The following is a 21,954-nucleotide window of genomic DNA, read 5'->3' as shown; positions in this document are numbered from 1 at the left end:
CTAGAAGAACTGCTGTATTTCATATTCCGACTTTATAAGGATACCCCACACATTCAGAAAACGGTTTTGTTACAGTCGTGCAAAAAATAGTGATTATGCAAGCACCAGTAACATACTTGGCTCGTGTCTGAGGAACAGGCGCCTTAGCTTACTGTCAGAATATTTTTTTAAATCGCGAATTCCTTTTGCGCATACTTCCATTCAGCCAGACAACGTAAGGATGGGCACATAGCGTTTGTATGGGTCTATTTATGGTGTTGGTCAGTTAGTGTTATTGCTGACCACAACCCTCGCAATTCTCATTACGAGAAGACATAATTTCTCGGTCGCCTGATTTTGTACGAAACCCGTAACCAAACATCTAGGTTAATAGTACAAGAATAACATTAAAATAATCACGATTTATGTTAACGTTTTAATTATCAGCGTTTTGAAGGTTCAGAGCATTTTTAAATGAAGTTCAGCTTTGCCTACGCGCTGGCTCCCTGCCAAGTGGTCGAAGCCGACGTACACTTGCTAGTTTCTAGTACTACTGTATAAATTGAAAATTATAAAACTACCGATGGGCTGGGATTAAAAAAAAGCAATTGTACAATGGATTACCAGCCTACAATTGTCCCACTGCTAGTCACAAGCCTGTTCCCGTAAGGGAAGGTTGAACATTGATCACCATGCTAGATTACTGCGAGTTGGTGATTTCAGATTCTAATGATTGGTTTTATTTCTCATAGTGTTATTATTCCATTGGCCAAACTACGATTTGATACCTATAGTTAGGGAATAGTATTTTCTTTCTTATTTGTGTTTTCTTATCTTACAAAAGTTTAATCAGGAATTGATTTAAAACTGAAGTTATACGAGTTTTGTTTTACCAAGAAAACCAAAACACAATTCGTTCTTGGGCACACCAGTCGGACACACTGCATAAATAATATCTCTCAAGATACAAGAAAGCTGTCATCTAATTAAATAAATTCCTACGTTCCCAACGCATAGACCTAGAACTGCATTCTTAGAAAACATTTTAATAAATATAAAGAAGAAAACACTGTGATAAATTGTTTAAGTCGACCAACAAAATGAACGCAAAAGTTCACGTTAACAAAATAACGCGAGAGAATATAACATTAATGTGTTTATAACATTATTTTTACATCTTTGAACCGCGACTGAAGTTGGGCGCTGCTGAGAAGTTAATGCAATTCGTGAGTGATGTTTAACATAAGGTAAAAAGGCAGGTCACTGACCCCCTGACTTAGATACGTGTAACCGTACTAGTAGCGAATTGGAGAAAATGTTTCAATTCAATTTTTTCTTTAAGTTTCCGTGACTGGGGTATTGGATGGTATGAATAAAATGGTCGTGTTGAAAGCCTGTAGGATAGGCTTTACACTTTTAGAACAAAAAGCATTCGGTAAAGCAGTCTGTGATTTCAGCATGATGATAGAGCAAAGGCTCTCCTTATAACCATAAGCATAACTATTAAATGATGTAACGGTTTACTCACGCGTATTTATCGGGGTAGCCCGACTAGTTTCGGACCCAACCGGAGTCCTTAATCATGAGCAGACGCGGCGGGATCGCGAGTCGAACTCGAGTTCGAGATTCGTGGGTCCGAAACTAGTCGGGCTACCCCGATAAATACGCGTGAGTAAACCGTTACATCATTTAATAATGAATCAGTCTCACGATAGTTATTATAAAAATAATCATAACTAATGTCTTACTACTTTCTATTCACAGTTATTATCTTGTTATGTAACCTATTAAGAGACTCCTTGCTAGGCAAAGTTCTCCCATTGACTCCAGACGATTATGTTCTCTTCCACATCCAATCGATCCTGTACGAACAGATCGATTTGTCATTCAGTTACCCTTTGTGTCTACTCGTTTTTCTAGATGTCAACAAAGTTCATGTTGTTCATATTTTGGCTAGCCTTTTGATCCAATGGTTGGTCGCCCTGGCTGCAATAATACAGGTCATGGGTTCGATTCCAAAACACTATCTATTGTTCCGTGCCTTGGTGTAATTGATCTATAATATCCATGTTTATTGTTTACAGTTGTTTAGAAGTTTGCTTAGTCTGAGGCTAGATGGCGTTGTTTAGAAGTTAAAAACATGTAATTTCACTAAAGAAATGTAATGAGGTTGAGGAAAAAAATTGAGTAGTTGTAGAAACAAGTCGAACTGGATAGATTTAGTTTCTAAATTCGTCGATTATGTCATTAGTATAGGCAATCCAATATTAGACCGGTCTGCCACCTCCAGCTGAGTTAGGTACCGAGATCTAGAAAAATTTAGACCTGACACGAATTCAAATGATATATTAGGTACAATTTTTTAAATAAAATTGAACAACGTCGCAGTTGTGGTGAATGTAAACCACAGTTTTATTAATTAAGTCACATATTTGAGAAAAAGCAGAAATTTTATCCTTAAACGTGAACGATTAAGTTTTAATTTTAAAGAATTAATCATTCTGTACCGTCCCTGTCGGCTATTCTAAAAAGAAGGGATGGATAGGCCCTGGTTTAGATTAATCGCAATAAGGCCTCGGCATGTAAGAGCTGAGTCCCTGAGCATGCCAATAAAAGGACAGGGGTCTTTTCCCACGAAGCAATATCCTGAATGAAGAAAGGGTTTATAGAAAAAGAAATAAAGCAGACCATAGATGGAGAGATGGCTTAAGGCGAAAGTTTAAAGAACAAAATTACATTTATTCGTGAAATCTTAAGAAAACTTCCACCTCTGCTATTTCCAAGTATTCCACGATATTTATCGGTTTCTTCTGAAATATATCATGAACGCTATTGATTATATTTTTATGTAACTGATTCGTGCCCACGCGAACGCCTTCAGCTTCTTGTAAATATTTCTTTAGTGATTTACCTCATGTACTGATGAAATATGATTGAAATAATTTACAAGTATTTAGCGTGTATTCGTATATTATATCAAACGAGCTGACATGGCAAACCTGTTATACTTGACTTTCTGAAGTAAGGAAATATGAAAAAATATAAAATAAAAATGTTAGATGCAACATTTATATCTTAGGGAAGAAAATATCGTTGCTGATGCTCCGATCTATTAAATATGATATAAAATTACTTACCCAATATGCAATTTTTTTAAAGAATCGTAGTAACTAAAATTGTGACATGAGAATTTTATACATCAAATAGGATAAAACTGGCGAGAGGTTTACTGTTTTTCGCTAAAACGTTAAAAGTTAGAGCATACGACTTAACGGCAACCTTAAATTGAATGTTGTAACATTACAGTCAATATAAAGATGCTTACACCACTGATAAAATCTGAAGCACGATAAAAATAAAACAATTCAAATAATAAAATAACAAAAATTAATAATTGCAACACAGTCCATTGATTAAGAGATTGATGTCTAACAATAAAAATAAGTTACGCTAAACATTAAGAGCCATAAAATAATATTTATTTTACTCTCTAATGGGCCATCATAACAATGTTTACGCGAGCAGCCCTATTAATTCGATAGCACCTGTCTTCGTTTATCATTTATATTATTTTGGACCATAACAATACTTGGCATACGGTTTTCTATATTAGATAAGAGGTCTTTGGTGTTCTTGCGATGGCACGGTTGGAGGTTAGCCAGTCTTCGTGTATTAAGAGTAATTTTTTTTGACGTTTCCTAGCTGGCCTGCAGCCATCTTCAAGCCGCCATTTTTGTTTTTAGTTCGTTGACTGCTACAAGAAGTTTTCTATCTTCATTTGTTTAAATGCTGGCCTAACATTATTTTGACAAGCGCCTTGATTTTTGATTGGTTAGTGAGATTTTGCCCGCGTCCATTCCTATTTTTTTTTGGATCATAAGGACTTCAGGGGGTTTTAATTCACGAATGTTTTTTTAATCTTTGCGACGAATTTGAATCCTAGTAGGTAGTGATAGAATGTCATATTTTTATAAATGTTCTTCATAGAAAATTCATAATACGAAAGAAATAAAACAAGTTAAAAGGTTCAGCTGAACATGAAATTTCGTTTGCAAGCGACTTATATCAGCATCGATCATTAAGATTATTTGGAAAACTAATTTGAGTTAATCGTTCAAACAAACATCCTTTCCATTGTTTTTGGTTTAACAGTGATTGTTTATAAACACGAGTATTACCCAATTTTCGTGACCGGGTTTTATTTCCAGCACTACGCACTTTTGTTTTTCTTAACCTTCATCTTTAACAATAAAAATGTGTCAGCTGTTTCTCATTTAACTGTTTTGAGTTTAGTCACATAATACGGATGGTTATTATGTCTATGTAACGGCTCGGTAGTTTATGTTTTCACCGTCATCATTAATTAAAGTTAACTTTCGTATCAGCCTCACTTACTAATTTTTACAAAAAAATCTGTACAAAATATGTAAGGCACACTTAGAGTCACGACTCCGCCTCTCTCATGCTCATGACTGGCCTTATTAGAGTCGCAACGGACTCCGGACTCATAGTTTTTTACCACCTCAATTCGAGTTGAATGTTTATGTCTAGACTTAAAGATTTCTCCCGCACCGTTCTAGTTTCTCTCCTGTCATTGACATCTCGTGTCTAAGCAGTTTTTCCTATCCCCCTGACATTGGCATCAGTCCAATATAATTTATTTAACAGTTATGTCTTTCAAAATATCGCTATTGCAGTGTGCAGCCGACGTCAAGGCTTCCATGGGATCACTATTTATATAAATTAGCTGATATTTTATTTTGATACGTCCAGTGCTAGATTAATTGGGAGTTTCGGGGTTTTATATTTGGTTTATTTTTGGACGTTGACGTAAATTTGATTAGGTATCATTGGAGTGGTTATTATCGGTGGTGGATTTTGTTTCATGTGGATCTGTTGTCTTTGTATTGATATTTTTGAAGTAGGAAATGGTTCCTAATTAGGGGAAAAAATATTTTACAATTAACATGTTTTGCCCCTGAACCATTATGGGTAAAAATAAACCTTATTACTGAGGCCTGACGGTCATTTTATAAGTTTGTAGGCTATGAATTGTTGTGAATTGTGATAGGTAGACGGTTGATTTTTTCACAGATGATGTATTTCTGTTGCAGCTAAAGAAATACGTATAATTTTGTTATGGTCCTAAATTCGATGGGCGGCCAATTTTGTTTGTAATCTATTTTATTTTTATTGATACGGAACCATAATTGTCGCGAGTCTGACTACCATGAAAGAAGTCCAGGTCATTGATACTAAGCTCCTCATCTATTCTTACAACATTTTATTCTCATTGTTACGTAGACGACATTCGTAACGATCACATGTTTTTGTTTTACTTTCAACCTAAAATATTTGTGTACATAACATTTGGCAAGAAAAGCCGGCGTACCAAAAAATATTTTGGCCTCAAACCTGCCGAACGCATTCCAACATTATCGCGGCTCGGCAAATACACTTATGAAGCCGTTCGTACCTAATAAAAGTATTGGGCCATCTGTTTCTTTGGTATTGTACGTAGCGGTGTAAATGTGGGTCGTAACCCCTTCTGCTACCCCGAAATAGATTCGTGTTAGACAGGAATAGATAGCCCTTTTAGTGCGGTATTTTGTATTTCAATTAGTTTCTGGTGAAAGATTAAGATTGTATGTCTGGCTTGCGGAGCGTCTTTAGAATGCTTCTTGAAATCTTCTTGTGATCACATATTATATGGAATGAGTTGGTTTTGGTTTCTTATATTATTTTATAAGATGCATAACAATACTAATGTTACTTTGTCTTTGTTGCAGCTATGCACATGGTGGCGTGACACCGGGTTGACGTGACTCAATCCGCGAGATGTCGCAGCCGCCGGGGCGCGGGCGCGCGCGGCCCCCGGGGCCCGCCTCCCCCCTCAACTACCGTCCCCCGTCCCCATGGGCGCCGAGCCCTCCCCCACTCATCTCAGGACCTAGGCACTCTACAGCCATCGTTACCCCACCACCAGTCCATCCGTCCCCAAAACCATTTCGACCACTCCATTCTCCCCACACATTACGACAGCATTCTCCCTCACCCAGTTCTCATTTCTCCATCTCTCCCTACGCGATGTCTCCGATCTTGGGCCAGAGTCCGGAGTATTACTACTCGTCCCCTTACGAGCCAGTGCGGGAGTACGACTACGCGGGCGTGCCGCTGGAGCCGCCTCCGCCGCCGCGGCCCATGATATACGAGGAGGACGAGGAGGAGCGAGGACCCTCCACCGCGGAGATCATCGCCCAGCAGTCACAGGAAGGCTACGTGGACGAGAAGCTAGCAGAGTATCAGGCCACGATTCAGTTATTGCAAGGTGAGTGATGAACATGGCTACACAATGCTGAATGAATGACGAGGACTCTCTGAATGAGTTAAGTCAACAGAAATTAATAATTGTAGGTTTACCCTTCCTTATAGCCATGTGCACTTGAGCCGTTTCAAGCAATACTTTGTTGATCAACTCTTAATGAAAGTGTGATATGCTTCGCGTTGCCAGTGATGATAATTTTGATAACTGTTTATATCTGGTTAAAACTGCTCAACAAATTATTTTCGATGGATGCATTTAACCAAGAGCTTTCTTCTAAAAATAATTCGGTTCAAGTAAACAAAACACAAACTGTACAAATAACTGGGCTTCAAACGTAACTTTAAACTTTTCGTTTATTTTGATGATTCCATTCTTTGGTTCAGGCCCGAATAGGTTTCAAAATCTTAAAAAAAAGCAGGGTACTTACACTACTTACAACAACAAAAACAAACAACATTGATATTTAAAGAAACTTAAGTTATGTAACAGAAGAATACATTTTTTGTAGAGGCAGTTCAGAGTACTCCACGGTTCCTGTAACTAAATTAATTGGATATTAAAACAATACCGATAAAATGAAACATGAATTCACAAGCGTAGTTGTTTGTGATGTAGTTAATTATACAGCACTTAATACTTTATAGCGATCTTAAAATTCAATAATTTGTTTTCGCAAGACTTTTAATAAGCATTCGAACAAACCAAGAGTACGAAAACCGAATGTGTTTCACGTTAGGCGAATCGATTAAAATCGAGAAGTGACTCGATTATCGATTTCGCAAGACGTCATTCGGTTTTATTGTTTTGCTTTAACACAGGTGGGTTAGGCTGTTATGTATCGCCGAATAATTTTAGACGCGTTTAATTTTGGAACAATATCGATATTCGAGTGTGCGTGATTCAAAGCTCTCGTCTGGTCTAGGACGTAGGAATGTTAAAACGTGATTCCTGTTGCCTTCTGCGACTCGCTGCCTTTACGACTGTGCCGGATCGAATTTCCTTTAAACCATTTCGCTAAAGAGAATATAAATTAGCATTGTTTCCACATGGTCGTTACTTTTGTTGCAAATAGATTTATTTATTTTAGTTTTGTGTTCGTTCTCTTAACCTTACGCTATCTTTATTGGTTTGGGTTTCGGCCCACGGGTTCGCTCGCCTTGACATCTATTTCTGAAGGAAAATCTTTTCTGTGACATTTACTAACTTAGCTTACTGCCTGTAGAATAATTTATAGAAATTGAATTAATTTAAGCTTGCACTTAAAACTTTTGATATAAATCTACAGCACTGCATTATAACACACTATTCGAAAGTAATCCCACGGAAACATGAAATCGGGATAAAAACAATCCTATGTAAATCCACGTTAAACTTTCTGTGTGCCAAATGTCGTTCAAATTCGTTCAGCGCTTTTTGCGTGAAAAAGTAACAAACACCCGTCTATAGTTACAAACTTTCTCGTTTATAATATTAGTAGGATCTAGAAAGAGAGTTATTATAACATAGGAAAAAAGTATTTAAACCTTAGTCTTCTGACCAATTAATACCAGCATGCCGGTGATTTAAGGAGCCATTCCTAAAATTAATTCAGAAGCATTATGGCCTTGAAACGACAAAAAATGAGATCACTAATAAAGAAAGTCCGACAAATTGGACCTGGATACAATGTTTCTCTTCAATTTTCTCTTGAAATTTCATCAGATCGCAAAAATATCAACAGCCGCTGCCAAATTGCAGGTTTGCAACAAATTGCAGGCGGCATGTAAACACACAAACATGTTTAAATTTACAGCCGTTTTAGACGGTGCGAGGAAGCATGCAAGTTGCTTTACATTGCCGCCAATGATCAGTCACTTTTGTTGCTATTGGAGTATCACCCAGCAGTGTATAACAACTTGTACGATATTTACTGAGTGACCAAGTTCAGAATTAGTCATTAGTGTTTAAGAAATTACTTGTTTTAAAGTTGGAAGTTTATTTATGTGTATGATAATTATCGTGTTGAAATACATTGCTTGGTTTGGCTTAGTATAATCGGATTCAAGATCATTAAAAAGGAAAGTTATAGCGAAGTGTGATGTCGTTGTTAATTGTCAATGCTATTTCGAGTTTTATGTTGGTTTGTAACATACTTTAACGTAAAAATACACATAATTCTTTGTGAAATTTTATTTATATTTTCATAAAAAGCCTACCGGAGCGAGCAAGGAGTTATGGCATCTCATTTCAGGTTAAAAAGTGTTGTTCTGTTTATAGAACAAGACAGATATTCTTAGGAAAGAATGATTCTGTAGTGATAGAGTCATTCGTTACTAAGGAAATCTTTAAACTTTTGATCTACCATTATTGGGTTTTTAATCTAATTCTGCAGTCGTTAATTGCTACCATAAATTATAAATTTCACAAGGACTTTAGTTCCTTAGGTCTTGATCTTAATTATTATAATAAAATTATACATAATACTGCAAAATCCTAAAAAAAAACTAAAATAAATTATGAAAGCAAAAACGTTATCATAATCTTAACCAGCGTAAGTGCCATTAATGTTTCGCTAGCACGTCTTGTTGGGCGATCATGTGGAAAATTGAACGCCAGCCTTTCATGTGCGTCAATACGCCCACGCGTGGGAAGGTCTCTGATGGCTTCTCATGGCCTACGATAATGTGTTATGACGTGCCTATTGAGATTTACAGTGTTACAATGTTTAAGATGTAGGTGATGGTTTACTCAAACAAGGACGAAAATGATTTTTCAATATTTGATATATCAATCACTCGTTGTTTCTTTAAACGTGCAGGCATGATAAAATTGTCTTTTTGCTCTTCATTTCTTGAAATTACACATCGTGTACATATCTGATCGTTGAAATTACAATATACATTAATAATGTTATTATTTGTGGATATGGTACTAGAACTTACTCAAGTTTATTTCAGTCAAGTAGTTTAGTATTTTTACGATGGCACGGATAGCTAAATGGTTACGATCACCACGCCAAAGAAAATGCGCAAGGCATTTCGCGGGTCTGATCCCCGTGTAGGTCAAGCATTTGTGTGAACGAATGTTTGTTGCTTTGAGCATGTGACTTACATGTTTATGGAAACCCCCGACACTAGGACTAAATTCCTTTGTGTTAGAAAATAAAACAAAATAATTTTTCAATTTAAGCACAAGGTTAATCTCAATAAACAGTTTCATCATTATTTTGATATCGGCTCAAAAGTTAAAAAAAGCTATTTCTTCCTTATTGTTTACTGCACCATTTAGTTCATTAATTGCATTTTTATCTTCTACCAATTTAGTATATTGGTTGGTTATTGCTTCTGTATCAGCATGCTATCAAATTCCTCTAAAACGTCTATTGATAGCAGTCACGCTACGATGCGATATGTTTGTGTACCCCACTTGGTTTATTAGGTGATTGACGTCCCTTATTTTTTCGAAATTATTTATTTTTTATGCGAGTGTTTTATTTGGTAGGGTACCTTTAATAGATACCACAAAGAATCCGTGTTCAAGTGAATAAAGCATTGTATTATTGTTTTATTTCGATGAAAAAAAAAACATTTTCTCTTCCAAATTTACGACATTGATTGCAAACATTTTGAAAAAGATCAATTAGTGTCATTTAGAGCCTGTTTTTAATTTTCTTCTTCGCTGAAACATCTTTTAGATGGTCATTTTTTTAACATTGTTAAGTGAGGTGAATTACTAAATATTTAGTTAACAACTGTTTTTACTTATTAGTTTCGTACCCAATCGGGGTCCTTAATCATGACCCCGACGCTGATAAATGATCTTCAATATATTCGATATGATATGTCAAAACATTTGTTACATTCGAGGATACTAGACCAATTTATCCGATGACATGTATACGATTCAGCAGACAGTTCTAAATGTACTACGTAACTAGCAGTTAGCAAGTGAAGTTACAGCGTTTGGTGTAATGCCAACAGCGATAATTTCTGAGGCGGCGTAGTGCATGGACACCACGTCAATCACTATTGGAGACATGTGTGCTGCTGTCAATCATGATGCAGCTTTAAATGTGATGCTTTTAGCTGCTTCATGGTCTCGCACAAATGTTTTACGTTTCTGTCGAGTTGTGTTCGTTATTTCGTCATGTAATTGCTAGTAGTTTCGTATTTGTAGCTCTGACTAGGTTTCTAGTTTCTTCAAATTTGTCAGTAACAACATTTTTGGGAAGTTTATTCGAACTGCGAAATCCAACGATAGCTTTATAATTATGATTTTTGTATCTTTTTTCTATTAGAGCTCAAATTAAGGTTGTATACAGATTAGGCAAGTTTAAGAATCACTAATCAGTTAGAGTGCTAATATAATTATCTCATTGGTGAATATTTTAGGTATAACTTCAAGGTTAACACTATTTCTAGTCCACAAAATGTTCCCGTAAAATAGAAATCTATTTCGAAAGAGATGTTTTATTACACCTAACAATTTTACGAGTATTTAAGTAGCCATTTTGTTTCCTTGGCACTTAAACTGCGGCGTGATGACAAGCTGCTTATTTAAATTGTAATTCATAAAATCACCACCAATTCGAATGTTTCGTTTGAAAGCATTGTCTTAAATAACAAGTTTCCAGAAATTCCGAGTCAACTACATCTTTATTTAATCTTTTATCAGTGACAGCGCGTGACTGTTTTGTACTAACGTTAGAAGAATCAACGTGGTCGCCAAAACAAACATTGTTGAAGTAACGTGCATTTGCATGTAGCAGTGAACCTGTGAGATCATCCACCTTGTCGGATCTGTGAGAGAATGACGAATGTTTCCCGTCTTACGACATTTCTATTCTAATTCTCCTACCGTACGGAGTTGGACTACTTTGGTTTGTTGGCAAGGTCGCTATCGCAATTGTATTCTTCTGGCGCTTCAACGGTATTAGATAAGTTTCTATTTTAATTGATGCCTCCAAATTCAGGAACAGCTGATGCTTTTATGCTGATGCACACGAAAATAACTTTTACGATAAATGTTGCTGCAATATTTCGAAGTTTATTGCACGTTTCTATATTGATGCAGTTGCAAATAAATACTTTGGAATTATATGACCTATTTTTCCCGTTTTATGTAGGTTGGCATTATGAACTTCACCATTTACAGTAATTGATTTACTATTTATCATAGTAAAACTGTTAATTACCAATATTTTTAGATAAGTTAAATTGTCCTGTGCTATTCAATTTTTTGTTCTATCTGTCCTGTTGAGAACCAAATGCTTCCATATAAGATCTAAATAAGGGAAGTCCATTATTCTCTCGATTCTCTTTTGAATCGATAACACCGTTATCATTAAAACAATCACTCACAGATACAACAATGACATTGGGTGCTTCTTTCATCTTCGTTCATGAGTTATTTTTAACTGAAGTGCAATCTGAAGGCTGGATATTAATCATCGATCGTTCAGAGAACTGGCCTCATAATAACATGCGTATGCGTTTAATTAGCGGATGTGTGCCAGAATGTTAATGAGCTTTGGATCCAATTAATCAGGTTGTATTACAATTACATTGATCACGTTCACAAATTTCGTTGTGAAAACAATATTGTAAATGGGGATATTATAAAAATGTTTTGTTGCGTAAATTTTATGGGAATTGACAATCACGGTCTTTACCTTGCAGAAGTGAAACAAGCGCTCATAATAAAGTTACAATTGTACCAAATAACACGCGTCAGGGATTTTTTACAAAGCATAACTTAAAAAGCAAGATGCAAGCAATGTAGATATAAGTTCAATATCTAGGTACTTAATCAGTTTAAAAACTACATACGGTTGGTGAATTCTTAGTCCATTACAATACTTGATTTTTTTCTGTCGCTGTATCCACCTACATTTAGTATTTATCTCATCAATCTTAAAACGCATGCTTTGGAGCAGGTTTTGCTTGCCAGACAAATATCACGAGGTTAGATGAAATCAGTTAAGATAAAGCGATCTAATGCCATCGGAATGTATTCATGAGCAAAGTTGCATCAACAATGGAAATAGCCCTTTAAGAATTATTGGCAATAAAAAAACAAACCAATATACGTGGGAAAAATTATGCCAGGTATTAGGAATCAGTTGATTTCATTCGATTGTTTAAAGATTCCCGCACTTTCAAATTTTATTTGTATAAGATTTAATCATGCTTGGGACTTTTCGAGTCTTTAGCGGTTGATATGATCAGTTTTAAAAATTAATAAATAATTATTATGTGAACATTTTTTCACTGGTACTTACACAATATGTTTGTTAATTTGTTAAGCTTTGCCTACGTCTAGTCATACCCCTCCTATGAGGTCACCAGCTATAAATAATTATAACTGTAAAAATTCCCTTCTTTTATTACTTTTTTGGAAATTATAGGCACCCATTTGAATCATCTCTCCGTCTGGCTAGAGTGAAGGCGCCGGCGCCCCCTATTTTAATGCTGCTCTACCCTCCGTCGCCTGGCCCACAGCCAGCAGGTTCCCCTCTTTATAACTAACTTCATTCAATGTTCACAAAGTTTCATTTGAAACTATTGAGACAGTATCCTTGCAACTGAACAGATAGGTAGGTTTTTCTCTTTTGTTTTTCAGTCCCAATATTTATTGTTCACTATCTCCAGTTAACAGCATAACAGATTACGCAGTATTATTTATTCCTTTGCAAATTGTCATCACTCACCCAATTATTTTCCAACATTTTCCTCTCATTTATCTTTGAACTAAATTCTGTTACCTCCAGCGCCGTTTGTTATAAATTCACATCCGTGCGATCATACATGCGCAATTTGGCTTCGAATATATCCGTCTCAGCATGTTTTACAGCTGATTCGAGTCTAGTCCTATCGTCATCCGCCCCCGCGCTGATCTCTCTGACGTCATCACTTAATAGTTTCTTAGATACGTGGAAAGTGTTAGAAAATTCGAGGTCGATGCACGGCTCGATATTTTTCTGTCTTTCATTTCTATTATTGCATGTTGTGCCTATCGCGCGGTATTTCGAGATGCTATGTCTATCATTTGCTTATTTGTCTTCGTTGTCTAGGATAAATTGGTTTTCATCTACTTATCGTTGCTGGGATAAATCTTATTGCCAGTTGTTTTATATGTCATGACCTAAAAAGCTTTTACTGAAAACTTTGTTTCGTTCTTTACATCACGCGTCTGTTGAATAGTTACTTGTAATTTTTCAACCTGGCTTTGACTGCTTGTAGAGTGGAGTGGAGTGGAGTCACTACACCACCACTACAAGTCACCGTGCCCGATATGGCCTGGGTATGATCCTTGGGTAGGTCCCCAAGGATCTCACCCGTGCAATATCTGTATGAGCTGCGTTTGTGTGATTCACGCTTATTCCGAGTCCGGGTGTCTTTGCGCATGTGATTTGAACATAATTGATACCTCCTGCGTCACAAGAACATAGGGCGGAATCGTTTCCTTTTTATGTATTACAATTTTTTTCTGTGAACTGACTCCACAGTTTTAATATTTTCAGTTCTGCCATTTAATTGAATTACCGCATTTGTAAGTAGTAATGAGGGCAAGTAAATTAGTGCCAAAATCCAGCACAAGCCGAAGCACATTGTGGCTGGTTAGTTCTATTTCAGTGGCCTCGTCATATCTAACGCATGTGGGTTGAAAAGTATATTTAAATATAAACTTTAGTTCATGTCTTTTGTAGAAATGTAGAGGATGGGAAGTGTGTGAAGTTGTAAAGACATTTGTCTTCGTCTAGTAAACGGCTGCTTCATAAAAGAGAAAAAAAAACGGTAAGAAGAGATAAAGAGAGAGAAAGCGGTAGTAATTTTTTTACCACTTCTTGTTTCATCTAAATTTTTGAGTAATCATTAGCTTCAAAACTTAAAAGGTATTGAAATACTATTTTTTACCACATTATTAATCTCTCTCGGCACGGATATCGAAATTTAGAATTATTTCACAAATGTCTGATCTTCTACATTCATACGTAACAAATGACTACAATCCAACACGCACGTGTGGTTAAACATAACAGTCCCGAAAACAAATTGTTTTATTCCATAATTCATACTATATGCCCTAATTTTCACATACCGCCATCTTGTCTCAAACCAGGCAAAGCTTGTTACTAGAGATCTAATAAACATACTAACACATTTCTAAATGCTTACAGAATATAGATAAATTACAACAAGACACACAAACATTTTTCATGGGTCGGAATCGAACCCACAGCCTCAAGCATAGCAGTCAAGGCCTTTAACCACTAAACCCACCGGCCAGTATATAAAACAGCTTTCCGCAGTTCTTATAAGTGAGTTACGATTGTCAAATGTTTTAGGTTGCTATTTATGTCTGACCTAATTGCGAATCTAGCTATGAATGAGAGTTCTTAGAAACGCTGTATCATGAGGCATGAGGGTTATAATTGGAAATTGCCAAAGGTTTGTTGGATAAACTGCAACTGGCAAAGGTATAGGAAGTATTTCAAGAAGTGATGATGATGATGAAGTTTAATTTGATCGATTACTTCACTGTTTTGGTCTATGATGGCGGCTTTCAATTGTCTCGTTGCAGGGCAAAGGGTTCTTTCTTCTCGTATGGTTGATGTACAAACTGGTATAAGAGTTTTAAAAACCGCCCGTACGTCTTTGTAGTCCATGACACGCCTGATGAATCTCCAGAATTTAGCGTTTTAAATTACTGAATGATTATGACTTTTCGATACGCACATGCACTTCAAAATACTTTGGAACTACAGTCGTAATGACTGTAGTTGCAAAGTTTAGTACGTTAAAAAGTGCCTACTTTTTGATATTCATTTTTCTTTTGTCTTGTGCTGGAATTTGAACATACGAGCTTTGACTTGGCAGTTCATCGGTGATACCGCTGGGTTATCTCAGCTTTATAACATAAAAAATATGTAATAACTTAACTTGCGGGTTGGCGTAGTCACATTCCAATATTGGAAATTCAGGTGTCGACAATGTTCTTTATTTATCTAAGGCCTAAAGCCATTTAACTATAACTTTTGCAATATGTAAGAGGTACGTAAATTATCGATAGCTTAGGTACCTAGTAATCTCTAAGTAGAGTTTAACCACAGTTTGATGAAAATCATCTGGGGAAAGTCGAAACAAATTGAAATGAAGATTTTATTAGTATTATAATTTGTTTTTAAAATGTAATGGGCAGTAACAGATTGCAGTATAGAAAATAAAAGATAATTATAATAAGTTATTTGCCTTTAATCTTCTTGTAAAAGACACAACAAGGTATAAATCTTGCTGATATTGCTCTGTAGGCGTTTATTACTGCTCGCCACCAATAAATAGAGTCGTGAAGATATTCTCATAAAGTATGCGTTAGGGTTAATGGTTTTAGTTGCTATTTGACCCTGTATCTTGTGGACAAACATATAAAAGTTGTTTCGGATAAAGCTTTGCGGAAGATATGGAAAACTTGAAGGATGACTTGAAGGAATCGATTTAAAAAGAGGCAAAAATCCAGAAATAAAAGGTTTTCCCATTCGTCATGGGCACGATCAGGCTTCCTGTACGGATAGCCGACTGGTCGAGGTCAAGTCCTGCGGGTGTGACGTGTCGCTAGTTCCCCTAGATCCCCGCGTAGGATAAGCGTTCGTATGACCAACGAATGCTTGTTCGAAGCCTGGGTGTCTTGTGCATGTGACTTGAATTTTTCTGGAATCCTCTGCGGGTATTAAATTCCTTTTTAGAGCGTTACACGGTGCTGTGAAGGGACACTACAAGCTTGTGATAGCACCTAAATAACTATTGAATGTCTTGTGTTCTTAGAGGAAAAAGTAAAAAAAAATTAATGAAATTATCGTATTTTTTTAATCTTCACCCACTGCAATTAAAGTGTTTTCAAAAGACCGATGGCTACGCTTTTTGAGTTGAGATGGCAAAGCACCATGTAAATAATTTATTCTTTCAAGCTAGCACAAGCAAAGAAATATTCTTTAAAAAAAAAAAGAACTTAAAATTAATTCTGATCGCCTCATTTGGGAATCCACCGAAATTCTAATCCGTCCGTTCAATAACCGCGCTTAAAATAAACACATTTAAAACACAAATTCGTGTGAATGCGACATCGTAATCCGCTGCACACGACCAGTTACATTTGTATCTACTTAGGACGTCGATGTTTTTATAAATAAAGTTATTTATTTAGAAATGTACCGTCAGCGCACGCCTACATTCAATGGTCTATTTATACAAGTTACTATTATGTCGGTTTCGAATCTGGGGAAGTATTATGTAGTTATTATAGTTTTCTTGTAGTTTTAGTTGTCTGTCGTCGATTTCTTTGATTTTAAGTTTAATGCTGGCAGAAAATCTCTTATACTGTACTTTGTTTTGTATGTCAGTATAGTTTTTTTTTATTTTGTTTTGTGTACTAACATGAAAAAATATGAGAAAATTTTGCTTTATTATATAAGACTTAGATATGTAAAAATCGAAAAAAAAAATATACTTAAATCGGTTTTCTCATAATTTCAGTATTCTGAGATTTTCATTAAAACTTAAGCTTTGAGACTTTTGACGTGTTAGAAAAACGTTGTCACTTGTAACTGTCAACGACAGCTGTTTTTGTCTTACCCAGCCCAACAGACATCTCTACTAAAAACTTCACGACGATAAATTCAGAAGTACCTACACTGCCTGTACAATTCCTTTTTTTCGTAATATTCGGTAATCTTCATGTACACTCCCTCAGGGGAGGCCGCGTGTTGTGTCAGATTCTTATTGACTAAACCTAATTCTTCGGGTTTTCGTGTCATTGTATGGCAATGCGTTGCAATAAATCATACAGTTGGTACATCCCCCTGATTTTCTCCAAGACACAATACTGAAGAATCAATACAATGATAAACTGAACAGTCCCAAGTTTTCGTTTGCTCGTGAACCAGCCGGCCTCAACCTTACTTCACAGACAAAAATAACCCATCACACGTCCGCGTCCAATCTGTCGCTAATTCTTTGGTTCATACTTGCCAAATGTATTATTAGAACGATAACCTGTCTCTCGGACCACCTGATCGGTTCACTTTCGATATTTCTTCAACAGTTATGTCTATTTCTTCTCTGCTATCTCCTTAATAAATGAAGACCAACGCGTGGCCCAAGTTAAAGCTTTCTCTTGAACAAATTAGGAGCCACGCATGGTCTGCAGTCAGAGTGAATTTGATCTTCTTTTTCTTATTAAATGTCAGTACCGATAGCTGAGTGGTTAAAGACACACCAAACCTACTGAATTCGACCCCGCGTAGGATAAACATTTGTATGATCCACGAATGCTTGTATTGCGTCTGGGTGTCTTTGTATATGTTTGTGAAACCCCTCACGACACAAAGATTTACTTCTTCATTGATGCTGACGATTTTTAACAAAAAAAAATGTTATTAAATGTCCGTCAGGGCCAATAAGATTTGCCGGTTTATATACGACCCCTTCTACGCCATCCAATAAAGGTTTAAGTTTGCTGTTGACAAACGTTTTACCACAGATTTATTTGAAACACAACTTATGGCCACTGTACAAAAATGTTGTCAAAATGTTTTTGTTTGGATTTTTTCACAGTTATAGTTTGTGTTTTAACAACTGTTCCTTCTAATTTTGGTATGGTAGGTTTACAACTCAGTGTCAATCTTGAGCTATGGATTTTATCATAGACCGTTGACCACTTTGAGCTGTGCTGGTCCATCCCAATATTTTTCTTTACTTCTGGTTTCAAACTACCTACCTTTGACAGTCCATCGGTCATACTAGTAGCAGTACTAGTCTATCACTGCTCTTAATGATTTAACTAACAAATGTCAATAACCAAAAGCATCATGATGAGGTCAATGTCCCTGTTCTCAGTTATTCTAAAATAGCACTTTCATAGGAAACTCCGTCAGAACTCGGTCACCGCGATGACTGATGATCGACGGTCAAAACTCATCGACCGTTTTATTACATTTCTCAGCGATGAACGGCTGACATTCGGGACGTTTACCCTGATTGAGATATTCACACTTTGATGGTTTTGGCATAAGATTTGTTTTTGTGTTGATTGCTGAATATGGAGATTAACGGTTAGAGTATTAGTGGAGAGTTCAAGCTCGTTACCATGGTTACCAAAGACAGTTTAGTCGGTTTATTCCCTCCAGCAAAGACACCACCACAATCGCTTGGTCATGTCGAATGTATGGAGATGACAGTTCAGAGTCGCGTGACTTATTGAAATGAAATCATTTCCATTCATTTGGCTAAACTTCTTTTGGCGAAAATTAGAAAACATGTTCCATGTAGGTAATTAGAACGCTAAACTGAGCTTTCTAATCTTCTAATTTTAGAAAAGGAAGTAGGTTTAACCTTATATAGTTGCAATTTAAGACTGAAACTGTTTACTTATATTTTCTCTAACGTGGACACAGTTAATCGCAGTTTATACTTGCACTTTATAAGGGTCTGGGTCATGTAGTTTACATACAAGCACGACTAACCCTTTTACGAGCTAGCTGACCTTCAGTACTGATGTCATCGCCACAATATAGATTCAGTACTATCGCATGCAGCACTAAGATAACTTGATAATAATACATAACTAATTCTTTTTTCAACGTATTTACTATGAATTTAATTGCTATCTTTGATAAAGCTATTGGTATTACCGTATTCCTACATCTTTGATGTTTACTTATTTTAACACAACGCCATCTAGTGTCAAACTATCCAAAGCTTCGATTATAAGGTACTTTTATGTATTACTAGCTGTTGCTCGCGGGCCCATCCGAAAATGACCCCACGGGAACATATTTAAAATAAAAATTGTTTCCTATTAATCCACTGTTCCCGCTGCTGCTGACATAGACTCAATCCGAGTTGCTTAAGGACATTCTTTTCCGAGTTCTTTCCGTTTTAACCAATCCATTTTGTCTCGTAATTTTATAGAAAAGAGTATGTTTTGTTGGCAACTGTACCGACTGCCTGCGTTTTCTATTTAATTAAATAATATTATTGTTCAGTTCTGAGAATTTACCGTCAGTGCTATTTATTGTCATCCTTTGTTTATTTACAGTTAGTTAGTTAGTTATTTGATAAAAATAAATAAAGCAGTATCCTTAATTATATGTCAATTTTTGTTAAATTGTAAAGATGTGAGCAAATGACATTGAGTCTGTACATAATTTGAATTTTAATCATAGCAATGTTTAACATTAATGCGTTTAGAAATGATTGCTATGCGTCTCCATAAGGGGCATCAATTAGCTGTCCAAAAACCGTATCTTCCCCAAAATATATAAACACCACTGTTTTTATTATTGTTACACGAATAAACAGTTTTGTGGCGTTTAGTTATGCGATAAATTGTGTATATAGGGTCACTACTCTGTCACGAGAGACAACTTATTCAGTGTAGCCTACGATCCACGGTAATTTTAGGTATAAATACTCTGAGTGATAAAATTATGTAGGTAGGTACATTAATACAAATTCTTACAGTAACACAATCTTGAATGACAATATCATCTTTTACCTCCCAAATAAGCAGTACCCTAGTACATGTTCAACCGTTGTAAACATAAACTATACAATAAAAATAAAGAACATACATACTATGGCTAACAATTAATAGATTAAAACCATGCATATCGTGCTATTAATCATTATGTAGCGGAAACCTATATCACAATATATCATGCACTATTCGTAGGATAATTTATTAGTTCAACTAACTCCAATATAATACTGCAGTGTTTTTATAATCTAACATCCATTAATGTGTCGATAACTCTGTGTAGACTAAACGTTCAAGTTTCAAAACACACGAAAACTCTACTGCAGTCAATTTCGGTGAATTTAGTTTATGTTGTTGAAGTAGTTCAAAAAGTGCTACTCACTAGATAGACTTGAATAAATGGATTTTAATCAATAACCAGTTAGTTGCGATTCAGACTCGAAATCCTATTTGTTTCTTACATTTTACTTTGCTTATCTACTATACTGCAGACTGCTTTCCACTGCAAATATAAAGGTCAAAAATATTTTGATTTAATTAGTCGCTTATCAATGTTTTGATCTCAGCAACCGTTACTCGAACTCGATTTTCATTTTTACAGGCAACAGGGATGCGTAATCTGTGCAGAATCCAAAATTTAAACTATGTACCTATGTAACTGTCACGGCTTATGAGTTACGATCTGGTGGCACACGAACAGACGGTCAAGCTGACTGTCAGTAGAGCTTAAGTAATAGCCTTATTTATTAATAATAGCTTTATTAGTACTGGTTTTAGCTTTAAGATTTTTTTAACTACTCCAGCCGTAATTCATTGAATCCTTGTGAAATCACATGCACAAAGACATAGACTCAGGACAAGTATACGTGGAACACTGGAACACAACTAAGTTTTGTAGGTTAAAACTAACCTCCTTCCTTTATTCTCTCAAAGCGTACTAACTACTTAGTTAGTTCCCAGTAAAACGTGAGTGCAACCTAGTTGAGATCACGCATCGGTATGAAAGGAAATACCGGTGTAGCTTTAAGCTTAGACTAACTACTGTGCGTTACCGTTTTGTGACTAAGAATTTGAGGAAGTATAGTTTGTATTAGGTAGGTTTCTACTGAATGTCGTTGCTGTGGTTGGTTAGATTTTAGTTTGTGTACTGGAAATATAGGTGAATAGCGATGATGACAATTTTTTTTGTACAATAATGGATACGTATTTTTTATTTTGTCCCGCAAACATAAATTATCCATATTACAGTGAATGAAACTTACGCGTGACGTCACGATTGAGTATGAATTTTACTATATCGTTACATCACAAGCCCCCTCTCCTAAACTTTAAAGCAGTTAATCTTTGTCAATTCTAGTTTTTCTGAAAAATTAAAAAATACGTGTCTCATACTTTTCAATCAACTAACTGAGGGACTAATGAGATTTTTTCTTTTTAAACCCAGTCATCATCCCTATTGGAGATATGAAACTGTTGGTCTAATGGTTAGTGTTCTGACTCGTACACCGGGAGGTCGCAGGTTCGATTCTCAATTAGTCTAGGATAAACTTTTATGTGATTATTAGTTATGTGTTTGAAAATGTATGAAAGTATGTTTATCAGATGTGTAGTAGGTACTAGTGATATATCCCTTTGCTTAGTTTGAGACGAAATCCCGTTATTTTACAGAACCTTACATATTTGTTAATATGAAGAAATAACAATGATTTTGTCGTTGAAAATATTCGCAATCATTTCAAAACTTATTATTATGAATTCACGATCGAATTCAATGTTTTTTTACATAATTTTGTTTTTATCGTAGTCAGATAAAATAATTTCTAGATACTTTATGCACGACTGTGGCCCCTAGCTTCTTATTCAAGGGGCACAAAGTAAATTCTTCCTCTAAGAAATGTTAGTCTGAACAGTATAGCATATCTTGTTGACCTAGCTCTTACAATGGCGCTCAGATTTCTAGCCGCGCCAGTCAGACCGGTTCCACTGTCATTGTCTTGTTTCTGGACCTCGTACGTAGGTGTTTAAAGATGTTCGCTGTCTTAAGATACTAGAGGCGCCTAGTGGTTTCTCTTGATATTTTAGGGTTTGAAGATTAAGAGACATAACGAAACTACGGTATTATGCAGCGCTTTTTTTGG

At 35.9% G+C, this 21,954-nt stretch overlaps 1 protein-coding gene across 1 annotated transcript in view; it reads left to right on the top strand.

Annotated features, from left to right (window-relative positions):
• Window positions 1-21,954, top strand: part of LOC113497210 (nesprin-1-like) — a 180,878-nt gene that overhangs the window by 6,062 nt on the left and 152,862 nt on the right. Inside the window, exon 2 of the mRNA XM_026876639.1 lies at window positions 5,769-6,307. Coding sequence (XP_026732440.1) covers window positions 5,818-6,307 — 490 coding nt within the window. The 5' untranslated portion in view covers window positions 5,769-5,817. The remainder of the gene's footprint in view (window positions 1-5,768; window positions 6,308-21,954) is intronic.

Source organism: Trichoplusia ni, chromosome 9, assembly GCF_003590095.1.
Source record: "Trichoplusia ni isolate ovarian cell line Hi5 chromosome 9, tn1, whole genome shotgun sequence".
NCBI classification, from domain to species: domain Eukaryota; kingdom Metazoa; phylum Arthropoda; class Insecta; order Lepidoptera; family Noctuidae; genus Trichoplusia; species Trichoplusia ni.
Note: the sequence above shows the minus strand (reverse complement) of the source record. Positions and strands in the feature narration are given on the sequence as shown.